Below are 13,971 nucleotides of genomic sequence, written 5' to 3'. Positions count from 1 at the left end.
TAAAGGCCTCACAGTAACTCATAGTATACCGGGGGCTAGAGATCTCCTGTCACCTAGCCCTGTGCTCTTTTCATTCTTTCTCCCCTGTGACCATATGCCTTTTCATATGCATATCGGGTCAGACTTTGGAATCCTGCTCCCTCCTGCTGCTCTAGATGTGGCTGGCTTTCAGTACAGCATCCTTCTTGGCCTTTAATCTCTTGGATTTGCCCCAACAGCTGCTGGAGAGACAGCAGTGGTTTCCATGGTTACCAACTACCCGAGACTACCAGGAATGGGATCAGGGAGGAGTATAAAAAAGAAACTGGGGAGAAGAAGGATTTGTTAGTTTTGCTCTCTCAATTGTTCTTGCATGGACTGTCCTTTGGGATGAATAAGTGATTGTGAAACTTTGTGTGCTTTTTTTTTTAACCTCTCATCTTGTCTTTTTTTTTTTTTTGAAGGTGTTCTGTTCTTGCATTTTTATACCCTGAAATGAATTGGGAAGGGAATCAATTAAGACCATTAAAAGCTTTTTGTATTAGGAAATGGCAGGCCTAAAAATATTTTCAGCACCAGTCCCTGAATTCCATCCTAGGGAGAAGTGGGAGTGAACACAGAAGACTAGAGAGGCTGAATTAAGTGTGACTCTTCCTTCCCACTACCACCCCCACCCACTGGATGAGCCATCTGATGCTCCCTCTTTTTTTTTTTTAATATTTGTTAATCTGTGGGGAGGGAAGAAAAAGAGATATAGTCAGATGTGAATGTGATAGAAATAAAAGGAATCATGTATTTGAACAGCATAGTTTTGTTAGAACTTCACAGGAAAGCAGATATAGGAACACTCAATACATATGTATTTTTTTAAATTGTTTTTGATTGTTATCTTTTATTTCTACATCACCTTAATTTCCTATTATCTTTCTCCTTTCCTGCACTCTGAGGTATCTCTTAAGAGACTAAAAAAGAAAAGGAAAAAAAAGTCAACCAAATTGGCATATCAATTAAATCCAACAACTAATGCCCTCTTCCCTCTCTATGGTCCCTCTGCAAAGAGGGAGGGAAATGCATTTTCATAACTTTTCTTTGTGGCAAAGCTGGTTCATTATAATTATACAGTAAGTAATTATACAGGATTGAGGGCAGCTAGGTGGCACAGTGGATAGACTGTCAGTCCAGGAGTAGTCAGGAAGACTCATTTTCATGAGTTCAGATCTGGCCTCAAAAACTTACTAGTTGTGTGACCCTGGGCACATTATGTACCACTTTTTGCCTCAATTTCCTCATCTGTAAAAATAAACTACAGAAGGAAATGGCAAACCACACCAATATCTTTGCCAAGAAAACCCCAAGTGGGGGTCACAAAGAATCAGACATGAGTGAAAAATGCCTGAACAATAACAGGTATTTGGGGGACAGCGGAGTGGGAGGGGTGATGTATATATAGAAAAGACATGTAGAAACAAAAGGATAGCAATAAAATTTTATTTTTATGAAAGTATAAAGCTAAGGCTTAAAATGACTATATAAATAATAATGATTAAGCTACTTCTTATAATTCTCTTCTTTCATAAATGGCAAAGTCTTCATGTGGCGGTATTAGTTTGGAATTTTCCCCCATTACCACCAAAGACACATTGTGTCATAGGTGAGATGTAGGGAGTCAATATCTCTAAACAGTGTTGGAGACTGAAATTAGCCCATCAGTATCCCTTCCAATCTGTAGCAAAGAAAGATCATAACTAGATAGATTTCTAATTCATGATTCCTCCATATCATAAAATGCATATTTTTTTGTATACAAATAAATGTGTATTGGTATACGTATCACCTATCTATGCCAGAATCTTGCTATATTCTATCCTTGGGATTCATGCTATGAGGTTACTACATTACAATTGAGATTGTCTTATAATGAGAACTTTTGATACTCTAGTAAGTATACTTCCCTAAATGTAGTTCCAGGAGAGGTGTTAGCTAACATTCAAACTACACTTTACTTCAGGTTTAATATTGTGTTAATAGCCAGAAAGGTAGAACTAATTTGTAAGTTTATTATCACTAAATAAACAGCATTCAGAGAGCAATAATTGCTAGTACCCCGTGTGGGTGTAGACCTTTCAAAGACTCATTTGTGAACCAGATGCTCCCCTCTGGTTTTTTGGTAAGATGTAACCTTTGCCAGAATATGACTTTTTCTCTTTGCTGGTGCTGTTAACACAGTTTGTTGTAGAAAAATCAGTGGTCTTGAAGATGTAAAATCTAAGTTTAAGCATACTAGCTACTGAGAGTCAGTTGGTCTACTGTCAGTATGAGCATTTAGACCTCAGAAATTACCAGATCCTTCCGATCAGAATACAATACTTTGTTTTGTCTCCAGACTTTAAAAATGTTGAAGAAAAGGTTAATACAGATTAACCTTAAAAGTGTGTCTGCCAATATTTACAAGCCTACCTTGGTCCAGGTTGTGATGCTTAGCATTTTGTAACTGGACAAATCCATTAACTTCTTTGAGCTTTGGTCTCCCAGTGGGTGAAATGAAAATATTTGGACTACCTACCTCATCACTTCTTCACAGGATTGCTGTGAAAAAAAAGTGCTCAGTAAAGCTTAAGAGTGACTTTTATTGTAAATGTGAGCTTTTCCTTTTTCATAACATTCCTTTTCCAATCTCTGTCCCTCTTCATAAGAAGATACTCTATGTCTGATAATCTGATGTTTCCCAGTTCTGATTTGGAGTAATTAGATGTTTGGGGATTCCTTTAATTCTCCTACCACCACTACCACTACCAACCCCCTATTTTCATAACCTTTTTCTTTATGTTTGCTTATATCATAAATGAACTGAAGTTGAAAATGACTGTGAATAATAAAAGTTTCTTTAGGGTCACTCACATTAGAATTCCCATGTACTCATTACAATTATCATCACATACACACATACATTACATCCCTTGATCCTGTGAGGTTAAGTAAGATAGATGATTTTAACTTCAATAAGGAAACTGATGATTAGAAGTTCAGGAGTTCAGTGACTTGCCCAAGGTCACACACTTAGAATGTGACAGACTCAAACCCATGTCAAAGAATGCTAAGTCCAGAGTTCTTTCCATTCTACCATGTTGTTCTGTCTGATTAAACACCCTGTGACTGGGAAGAACGCCAAAATTAATTGCTGTCACATGAATTTCATGATAATGCATTTGCCTTTGGATAAATGGTGCTTTGTCTTCAACCATAATGGAAGTGGAATATTCAAAGCAGAACAACTTTATTTTTAATTTGATCTCCAGTTTACATTTTAGTGAGAACAAAAGACATTCCTGGAGATGAGGACTACCTGATTATAGGTACCATCCTAGGAACTCATCATGATAGTAGTGACAAGATGTAAAGTTAACAAGATATAACTGGAAAGTCAGAGTGCCTGGATTCAAATCCTGACTTTACCACTTACTATATGTGTGACCTTGGTCAAATCACCTCACTTCTCTTTGCCTCAGTTTCCTCATCCATAAAATGAGGAACTTGGACTAGATAGCTTCTGAAGCCCCATCCAGCTCCAAGTTTATGAAATTTATCTCCAGCTTTTATTTGTGTCAAGACTTTAGGCTGTTCTCCCCCACAGGCTATGTAGCTGACCCTGGCCTCACACTCAGATGAGATTGTTAAACTGCTTTTGTAGTTTCTGCTGAGGGGCTTTAGTGCTCTGACCTCTCTTCTCCTGCTGATATTTCATGCAGATCCCAGCACAGTCAGTGACCACATCTAATTCTATCTCTCTATGGTATCCTGCACATGCTTAGTGCTCAGTTATCTACCACTGACAATTCTCCGATTACCTTGATAAAAGGATTTGATCCCAAAGGAGTTTTGTCCCTACTAGGTAATAATTATTCAGTGGTAAAGAGTTTGGGGGTTTTGTTTTTAGTTGTTATTTGATTATTTGGAGTCTTTTTTTTTTTGCTTGTCAAGGGAAAAAGAGGATTTTTTCCCTTTTCTTTTTTGTCATACAGACATAATGTGACTTGGCACCTGCCTAGAGAATTGGTCTTGTGTCCTGTGGCACCTGCCATGATGCATCTGTTATCTCAGGAATTGTGAAATACCTATGAATAATGTAGGGCCACCTAAGCAAAATCTTTGCCTTTAGAAAAATCCCAATTTAAGAAGACATTGTAATTGGATCGGCATATGTAGCATTGTAGGAAATGTGGTCCCCTCAGATAAAAGCAGTTTCAGAAATCCATCATGGTCATCTGTCTTCTTGATGCTAGCTAGCTAGCTAGATTTGATTAGCTCCAGATTATTCAGCAAAGAAAGCAGATTGGAATCTGTTTAGAGGCACTAGATTTGGGAAGAGAACAGATTGCAACCTATTTAAAAGGAAGGGAGGAGTAGAGATTTGGTTTTATTTTGTTTTTTTAACTGGTCAGCAGTAGTCTGAAGAAATGAAATTTCTCCTCTTAATTGTTTTTTGAAGTGAGGTTTATGGGAGGTGTGTGAGTTATTTCAATTCAGCCCTTGGTGCACTCATCATGCTAAAATTGAGTATAACCTGATGTAGACCAAGGAAGTCCAGGTTCAAAGAATGAACTTTCTTGAAACCAAGTAAAGCGGAGGAGTAGCATCTTTGTTCAGTTATAACAGGCATCCTGGCTTCTGGAGCCAAACTGTCCTGACTTCTGGGCTTCAGCCTCCAGGAATCTTAGGGTAGTAAATTTGACATGAAATTACTAATTATTCCCCAACTCCTACCTTCCCTAAGCCTGCCTACTGCCTAACTCCAGAAAGCTAGAAACAGACAAGGCCAGGATGGTCTACAGTAGTGCCTGAGGAGTATGGCCTGGAGTAAAGGGTTTCTCTCTCCCCTTTTCCTTGTAGGCCGGTGATAAACACTACCATCCAAGCTGTGCGCGATGCAGCAGGTGCAACCAAATGTTCACAGAAGGAGAGGAAATGTATCTTCAAGGTAAGAAGGACTCACAACAGAGAGTCTTTTCTATTTCAGAAATAAAACCAAGCCTGCTACTTGCAATAACGTTTTGGTGGAGTTTTCCTCACTTCATTGTTTTGTTGATACATTCTTTTACACTATAGTCACTTTCCCCTAATCCCTCTCTGACCACCAATAGAACTCTGTTTTAGAACAAAGAACAGCAGTTAAACTTTCTAGAAAAGGGCTCTTCATTAGCTTCTGAGCTGACCCTATTCCTAATAACTAGCACCAGAAGCTACCTAATTACTTAATTAATCAGACCAGCAGAGGTAGCCATACCTGTCTTCGGGCATAAGCCAATATACAGAATCCCTTTCACTTTGTGTCAGCATGGAGTAGAATAGTTTTGAATAAGTATAAAAATCTGCCATTCTAATACTGAAGGTTAAAGACAATCAATCACCTTGCCTCTCCTCTATCCTCAAAATGTTCATCAAAAAAAAAAAAGATCTGGATGAACTAGAGTTTATGAAATCAAATTGCTTGATAGGTGTTTTCCCTCTCCTTTCTTCACGGTCCTTCAACGCCTTTGGTTTCAATCAGGTATTTTTTAGCTTCCCCCTTTTTCTCTTTTCCCCCTCCTACCTCCCCTCCACCCCCCCCCCATTAGTTTCCTTTGATCAGGTTAGGTTAATAGTATTTTATTTTTTTCCCAATTAAACATAAAAATAGTTTTCAGCATTCACTCTTATAAGAGTTTGAATTCCAAATGTTTTTCTCCCTACCCCCCCCCAGACAACAAATAATCTGATATAGGCTATATGAAACGTTTCTGTAATAGTCAGGTTGCATCACTTTTTCCTTTGTCCCATTAAACTACCACAACTCTCACATCCACAGCCTCAGAGGAAGAGTCCAGAGTCCTTGAGGGAGGAATCTCGGGGTGGAGAAGACATGGATCCAGTATTCATTTCTAGAGGGTCATTTGGAACATAATTTTGAGCAATTTCTCCAGTATGAAAATGTTTTCAGTTTGGGGTTTATTGGGTGATTTTTGCTTTTTTTTTTTTTTTACTTCTCTAAAAACATAGAAAGGAAATAGGAAAAAATCTTTTCCTCATTAAGCTTTTTGCTATTTTTAGAAGGAAAAAATAAATCTCTCTAGTTAGAAAAGAGCTTATGAACATAACTAGCAAGTACCCAGGAAACGCTGCTCTCTCTCTTTTTTTTTTTTTTTTTTTGTAATCATGGTACCTAGACTGTTAGGGCATTGTATCTTACCTTTCTTCATTGCATAGTAATCATATGTTTTTATCTGCGTTTTGAAAATGATTTGAATTTTTCATGCACATAGGAGATGCTTGTAGAAATTAGTCTCCATATAAGACAAATTTTTGTTATTTGTCCTATCCTGCCAAAATGCAATTTTTATAGTCACGTTCCCATTCTAAAGACCCTCATATAATAGGATTTTGGAGACACTTTGCAAAATAATGGCCACAGATCACTAAATTTTTAATACTAACCACACCTCCTGACACTTACAGTTTCATGCATTTATTAAGTGCTGACTGTAAGCAAGGCACTATATTGAGCACTGAGGATAAAAAAGAAAGACAAAATATCCCCGCCCTCAAGGAGTTTACATCCCTTAGTTCTGAGAGGTTCAACCCGATGAGGAAAGTGAGTTAGAGAAGTTAGGGGACTTTCCCAAGATCTCACAGCCAGATAGCGGTAGAATAAAGACCAAACCCATGCCATAGGCTGCCAGGTCCAAACCTCTTTCCACTTTACCAAGTTACTCCGAGTGGGTGACCCATGACCAGGAAGAATGCCAAAATCTATTGTTGTCACATGAATTTCATTGTGATGCCTTTGCCTTTGGGCAGATGTGCCCTGTCTGCAACCCTAACAGAACTGGCACACTCAAAGATGAACAGCCTTGTTTTTCTTGTGGTTTGTAGTCAACATGTTAGGACTTCGTGGAATACTGATGATGTCTTTCTAAAATTAGGGAGTTAGAGGAAATTGGGAGATTTTTATATCCATTGGTGAATGAGTTGCATAGGTTCCAAGGGGTCTGGACCACATCATTTTAAAAAGTCTTGGGAATTGAATGGAGGAGGTGATTTTAAAACCCCTGTAACCACTCTGGCACACTATATTAACAATACTAGACCATGTGTTAGGAAGGGAAAAATCCCAAGACCCAGAAATTACCCTGAGACTCTATTCCAAGACAACCTTTGGTACACTTTGCCCATTCTTTCAACACTTCCCTTGAGAAGAATGAGTGACTTCTTCTTCCGCAGCTTAAACTCAAAGCCAAATATCTGAGACTCTGAGTCACATTCCATGTGTGTTTCTGACCTCCTGATGAGAATGTTTACATTGTGTGCTGCTGGCAATCAGAAGCAGCCCTGGTGTTCTGGGCTTTAGCCCGGTACTCGAGAGCCTTCAAAATGCAAACTTTCCTGGGATCTGACCTTGGCTCTCCTCAGTAGCTTGCTTTGCATTAACAGGACTTCCTCTGCTTTTCATGGAACTAAAATGACTTCAATTTTTACATGATGGAATGAAAACTATTTGGGAGAGGGAAATGCTTGTTAAACAGACATTAGTGGACAATAATAGTTTGATTTTTAAATCTATTTTTCTTGCCATCAGTTACATAGTATTTTAGACTATTGTAGTGTTATATACTATTGCACAAAACCACTTAGAAGTTAATTTAAACTCTAAATTACTTTAAAGTTTGTGTATACATATATACACATACATACATACATATGTAAGTGCCATTGACTTTAAAAGAGTTTAAGGCACTCACAATACTAATAAAAATATTTTTTATCATAAAATGTTAGAACTGAGAAGTACTATAGAGACTTCAACTCTAACTACCCCATTTTATAGAAGAGTACACAGTCCCAGTGAGGTTAAAATGACTTGACTAGCAAGTTCCCCAAATAGTAATAATAATAGTAATAATATTAACACCAAAAATAACAATAATAGCTAGAATTTATGTAGCTGTTTTGGGGTTTGCAAAAACGTATGTTATCTCATTTGATCCTCACAACAACCTTGGGAGATAATACTATTATCGCTAGTTTTCAGATGAGGAAGTTGAGGCAGACAGCTGTTATGTGACTTGTTCAAGGTCACAAATGTCTGAGTACATATTTGAACACATATCTGACTAACATCAGGCACACCCCTCTAACCAATCAATGTATCACCTACCTGCCTCTAAGGATCATAGATTTAGAACTAAAAAGTCTCTTCGAGGTCATTGAGTTCAATCCTCTTATTTTGCAAGTGAGGAAAATAAGGCCTCAAAAAATGACTTACTCAAGATCATACAAGTAATAAATATCAAAGCTAGGATATGAACCCAAGTAGTCTGATTCCAAAGTCACTCCATTCCAAATCTCTTTTCACTTCTAGATACCAAGCTCACATAATTTTCATAGATGGGAAGACTGTTATTAACTTATCAAAGGATCATGGAGTTGAAAACTACAAGAATTTTTAGATGTCATTTACTCCAATTCTTTTTTTTTTTTTGCCTTTTTTTTTTTGGAGGGCAACTGGGGTTAAGTAACTTGCCCAAGGTTACACGGCTAGTATTTTTGTGTGGGTGTTAAGTGTCTAAGGCCAGTACCAAACTCGGGTCCTCCTGACTCCAGGGCCGGCACTGTGCCACCTAGCCGCCCCTAGTCCAATTCTTCATTTATAAATGAGGAAATGGAGACACCAACAGGTCAGATGACTTGTCCAGGCTTATACAACTTCTATACAGTGAAGCTTTAATTAACTTTTAAAGTTTTTTACAACCTTTAAACTTTTCTCTGAACCTGGGCAGATCTCATTCTCATGTAGGTTTTAGTCTTTAATGTACATAGAGATGTGACCTCATCCAGAGATTCACATTCATTGGTTTATTAACTCTAAAGATAAAAAGTAAAGTGATTTCTAGCAAAGCCTTATAAATAAAACCATTTTGAGATACTATCTTATCCTGATCTAATGGACAAAGTAACCAGAATTATAAAATTCAGTGCTGATGGAGTGTTAGTTATTCCTGTATAGTGTTGAAAGTACTATAATTTGGTGAATGTTCTTAGCATAGTAATCTGGGAATATATAGTTAATTATAAGATTAGTCATTGCCTGTCACCCAGCTACTGAGCTACTGAGACTATACACTAAGGAGATTGTTAAAAAGAAAAACGTGATCAAAAATATTGATAGGTATTTACTCATGATATAAAAGTGGTGACCTATATGTCCAACGATTGGAGAATGTCTAAATAAATTATGATATAATATGTCAATGTGAGAGCATATTATTTGACTTTTAGAAATAGACAGTTTATGAAGAATGCAAAGAAATATGGAAAGTCATGCAAAATGATGCAAAATGGAGAATAGAAGTAAAAAAATTTTGATTATACTATTTTTTAAAAAGAATTTTAAGTATGCAGTTGGAAAAGAGAAAACAATGAGCAAATTGGTACTTTTACTTTCTTAAAGTTTCTATATTTAAATAACAATGTAAAAATTCATATTCAAATCTGTTTGATACAGTTCATATTATGTTTATTAAGATGTTTCTCATTGCTTATTTAATCCAGACAATTAATTAACATTTCAGTTATATGATATCACTCATCCTGGTTGCCTCTTTTTTTTCCTGCCACTGAATTTACTGGTTGTTTTAATATCACATAAACATGTCTTGCATTTATGAAATTATAATGTGTTAGTAAGAAACATCATGGCAAAATGGATAGAGATCTGGTATTGGAGTCAAGATGACCTCGATTCAAGTCTCATCTTTGGTACATACCAGCTGGTCTGATCTTTAAGCAAGTTAATTTACATCTTGATACGATGGGCCACTCTTTATGATCACGTGTTGTAAAACATTTTCCTACCTGCATTGATAGAGGGACCATATACTACCTACAATGAAGTCCTAGGGCTAGCCCTACCCCACTTCCCAATGTAGTATAGAGAGAGATAGTCTGGCATAGGACAAAGAGGGCCACTCTCAAATTCAGAAGGAATTGGGTTCAAATCCTACCTTTGGCACAAGCTCGCTACCATGGGCAAGTCATTCAACCTGTCAGTGCCCCAGGTAACTTTATAAGGCTTTAAATTACAAAAGAGCTGCCTACTTTCATTGTTGCAGGTAATTTCCCCATCTGAAGTTACAAACAATGATGAAATTGGAGTAGGGAGGTAAAGAGAGAGGAAGAGAGAGAAATAGTATCATCTGTAGATTTATTTACATGCAATTATATACATATATCTGTGAGTGTATGTGTGTATGCATATGTCTGTATAGTTTCAGAGTATGCTGATAGAGTCATGAATAAAATGCATCAGGACATTTTAGAGTAATCAATGTTTTCTGCAAGGGATAACTATAACCTCTTTAGAGTAAATTAAGATTTGCTATGGAAAACTCATCCAAAACCTCTTGGGAGGTTTCTTACTCTATTGTTTGAGAAGTGGGAGGGGGGTGAGGATGTAAACAGTGCTCAACAATTTTATGGCTTCTTCTTCCTTCTGGAGCTTTTTTACTTTTAACCAATGGATTTTGTCTTCCCAGGTTCTACCGTTTGGCATCCAGACTGTAAACAGTCCACTAAGACAGAGGAAAAACTCCGGGTAAGGGAAGTTTGAGAACTTAGGGCTTAGATCCATTGACAAATCAGATTGTTTTGGGTATCGGGTAACCCTTGGGTGAAAATGATTTCTCCTGTCCATCAGTATCTGCTTCTAGCTTATTACTCCAAATGATAGTGATGAATGTTAGTCTTGCCTTACTAAAACAGTTTCCAAAAAAGTACATCAAGGGAAATTTGAACAATACAGGTGGTAAAAAGAAGTCATATGGTCTTTGTATTCAATATCTTTGCAATCTGCTAGTCATACTGTAGTCTTTGTTGAATTTAGAACAAAAGAGATTCCCATTTCAACCTAAAGAAAGTTATAATTCATAACTTGAATGTTAGTAATTGTCAAAATGAACCCCTCAAAACCAAAATTGGCAAAGTAGCCTCAGCATCCACAGGCTTGTTCTCTTGCATAATCAAAGACTGGAAAGCTAAGTACTACGGGAACTAATGTGTTGGACCTGAAGCAGACTGCTTGAGTTCAAATCCTGCCTCAGACACTAGCTGTGTGACTCCAAATAAGTCATGTGACACCATCAGCCTTTAGTTTTCTCATCTGTAAGTTGGGTCTAATAATAGCATCTACCTCCCAGGGTTATTGTAAGGACCAAAAGAGATAAAGTGTTTTTTTGAACCTTAAGGAAGTATACAAATGCTAGCTATTACTGTTCACACTACGAAGGAACCTTAGTAGCCATTTGGACCAATTCACATCTGAAAAACAATCCCTACTATGACACATTCTACAAATGGTCATTCAGTCTCCACTTGAAAGCCCCTTCTAATCCAAACCAGGAAGACCCGAGTTCAAAGGCGACCTCAGACACTTAACACAAGCTGTGTGACCTTGGGCACATTACTTAGTCCCAATTACCCTGCCTTCCCCCCTCCAAAAAGACAAAAAAAAAAATAATAGGCTTTGGATGTTTGAGACCAAGCCCAGTGCCCACATTGCTGAATGAAGCTTACTTTGGTGGCCCTGAACTAAGAGGGTCTGGAGTTTATTTCTCCCAGCTTGGTGTCAGAAAGAAGGGTTGCCTGAACTTTCTTTAGGAGTTCACATTTGATTGTCCTATTTGTTTTATTAGTTTGCCCTTTGCCAGTAGAAGAAGCATTTTAGCTAACTGACAAATTTACTGAACTCATTACCACAGCAGTGAGAATTGGTAATGTAGGCATAGTGGTTAATGTCACTTACTTAGGCATAGTAACCTTCAGAAAAGGCAGTGGGCTTTGTTTTCACTAGGTTTTGCCAGTTACACTAGGAGTTGCAGCTATTCCTTTCCGGTGTCTTTGTTTCACCTAATTATACACACACACACACACACACACACACACACACACACACACACACACATACACACACGTTATCTTTTGTGCTTTTTTATTTCAACTCCAGTCTGCCAAATCATAAGAACAGGAAGGTACCTCTGTCTGGAGGATATCAAGTCCAGTCCCCTGATTCTATTTACGAAGAAACTGAGGCTGTGTGGCTAATTAACTTGCCCAGGGCCACCTAGTCAGTTGTGTAGGACTAGACCTTGGGTCTTCCTGATTCTAAGTCCACAATGGCACCTTTACTGCCTCAAATCAGATGACAATGTTTTACAACTCACATGTTTTGGGCATTTTTCCTTCTCTGGGATGTACAAACATACTTCTTGGGCAAAAGTCAAGAAAATAGCAAAGACTCTTACAAAATGGAAGGTAGCAGGAAAAGATGGAGAGGGTTTTGCACTGCTATCTGAGTGAGGACACAGAAGAGACTACAGAACATCATTTAACCCTTATGTATCACCACTACCAAATCTGCAAAGTATAAAGATCCCTGAGTATTGACCTGCCTCCAGAATATTTTACATGTGAATGATCTGGAAATTGATTACATAAAACCCTGATATCACAATGAAAGGACTGATTAAGGCTTTTATTCTCAAATTGGAAGTGTAATAGGACATAGCCATAGGATGGTAATGCCATGCTACCCAGAAACCACTTGGTTAGCGTTGCTCACATCGCCTATCATTGCTATGATGTTGTGGGCCTCTTGATCCATCATTTTACCCTAGTCCTTAGTGAAATCTTTTAAAGGTAAAGATGGACATGTTAAGAGGCTAGACTAAATGGAAGTTAACTTCCCCACCCCACCCCCCCTTAAGGATTTCTTCTATTTGCAGATCATTTCAGGAAGCTGATAAAAAGCAGGATTCAAGAATTTTAAAAATCATCTTTATACAAATAACTGGATAAGCATATGAAAAATCCTGATGAATACATATAGAAATATATATAGGTGTGTATATATATACACACATACATACTTAGGTATATCTATATAGACACATATTCATATGTATATATCTATGTGTATTTTATATATATATATATATATATATATATATATATATATATAAGATCACTTTTTTTTTCCTTCATGCATACTGGGCAAGAATAGCCCAGTGTTTTCACGCTTTAGATTCAATAATTCTCTAGTTCAGCCTAGCTCTCCTGTCAGAGGGTCCCAGTTCAACAACTACTGAGTTCCCTCACCTCTAGAGGATGTGGTAGTGAAAACAGGCATCATGGTCCAGAGGAAAGGGCAGTGAATTTAGAATTGAAGTCTCTGGGTTCACATTAATACTTATGACCCTGAGCAAGTTAGTTCTTCCCACCTAGATCTCATTTTTCCCATCCATACAATAAAAAAGGCTAGACTCAATGAGCTCTAAGGTCCCTTCCAGCTCTAAACCTAGTGCCAAGAGTCCCACGTCTCTCCAGAATATAATGGTGACCTGCAGTGTGGGTCTGTCTATCTCTTCCAGTTGTCCCTACAGAGTATTCACTAACATAGATAACCCTGAAGGCAGCATCATTAGGAAAGTAACTTGTGAATAGATGAAATTAATCTTGTGGTCTCTTGAGAGCATTTCTACAGTGGCCAATTCCTGAGTCAAACACTGTGCAGTGTATGACCTTAGCGCAGTTTCCATAGTAAAATGGAGGAAAAAAACAACTGCTCAGTATCCCCACTGAGTAATCCACAGACTTTCTATTTTATAACTCGGGCAAAGTTTGTAAAAAGAGATTCTTAAGAACTTCTCAGGAGTCTTATTTATCAATGTGTCATAAGAATAGTCAGACCAAAGTTAATTGGGCTGGGGAGTTCCATTCTGTAGTCAGTCAATCAAGAAGCACTTTAAATTCCTATTATAACCCAGGCACAGTGCTAGATACCAGGGATCCAAAAGCAAAAAGAAAGCTATACCAGTCCTCAAAGAGCAGATTCTATAGGACAATCATATATATATATATAATATTTGGTATTCATATATATGTATATATATATATATATATACATAT

General features: G+C 37.5%; 1 protein-coding gene across 1 annotated transcript in view; it reads left to right on the top strand.

The window, feature by feature from the left end:
* The window catches only part of ABLIM1 (actin binding LIM protein 1), a 284,912-nt gene that overhangs the window by 212,084 nt on the left and 58,857 nt on the right, over nt 1-13,971 (top strand). Inside the window, exons 7-8 of the mRNA XM_069099028.1 lie at nt 4,867-4,954; nt 10,545-10,603. Of these exons, the coding sequence (XP_068955129.1) occupies nt 4,867-4,954; nt 10,545-10,603 (147 nt within the window). The remainder of the gene's footprint in view (nt 1-4,866; nt 4,955-10,544; nt 10,604-13,971) is intronic.

The sequence above is a fragment of the Petaurus breviceps genome, unplaced genomic scaffold (genome assembly GCF_028583685.1).
Source record: "Petaurus breviceps papuanus isolate PSGF00001 unplaced genomic scaffold, PetGlider_PUasm1.0 37, whole genome shotgun sequence".
Classification (NCBI taxonomy): domain Eukaryota; kingdom Metazoa; phylum Chordata; class Mammalia; order Diprotodontia; family Petauridae; genus Petaurus; species Petaurus breviceps.
Note: the sequence above shows the minus strand (reverse complement) of the source record. Positions and strands in the feature narration are given on the sequence as shown.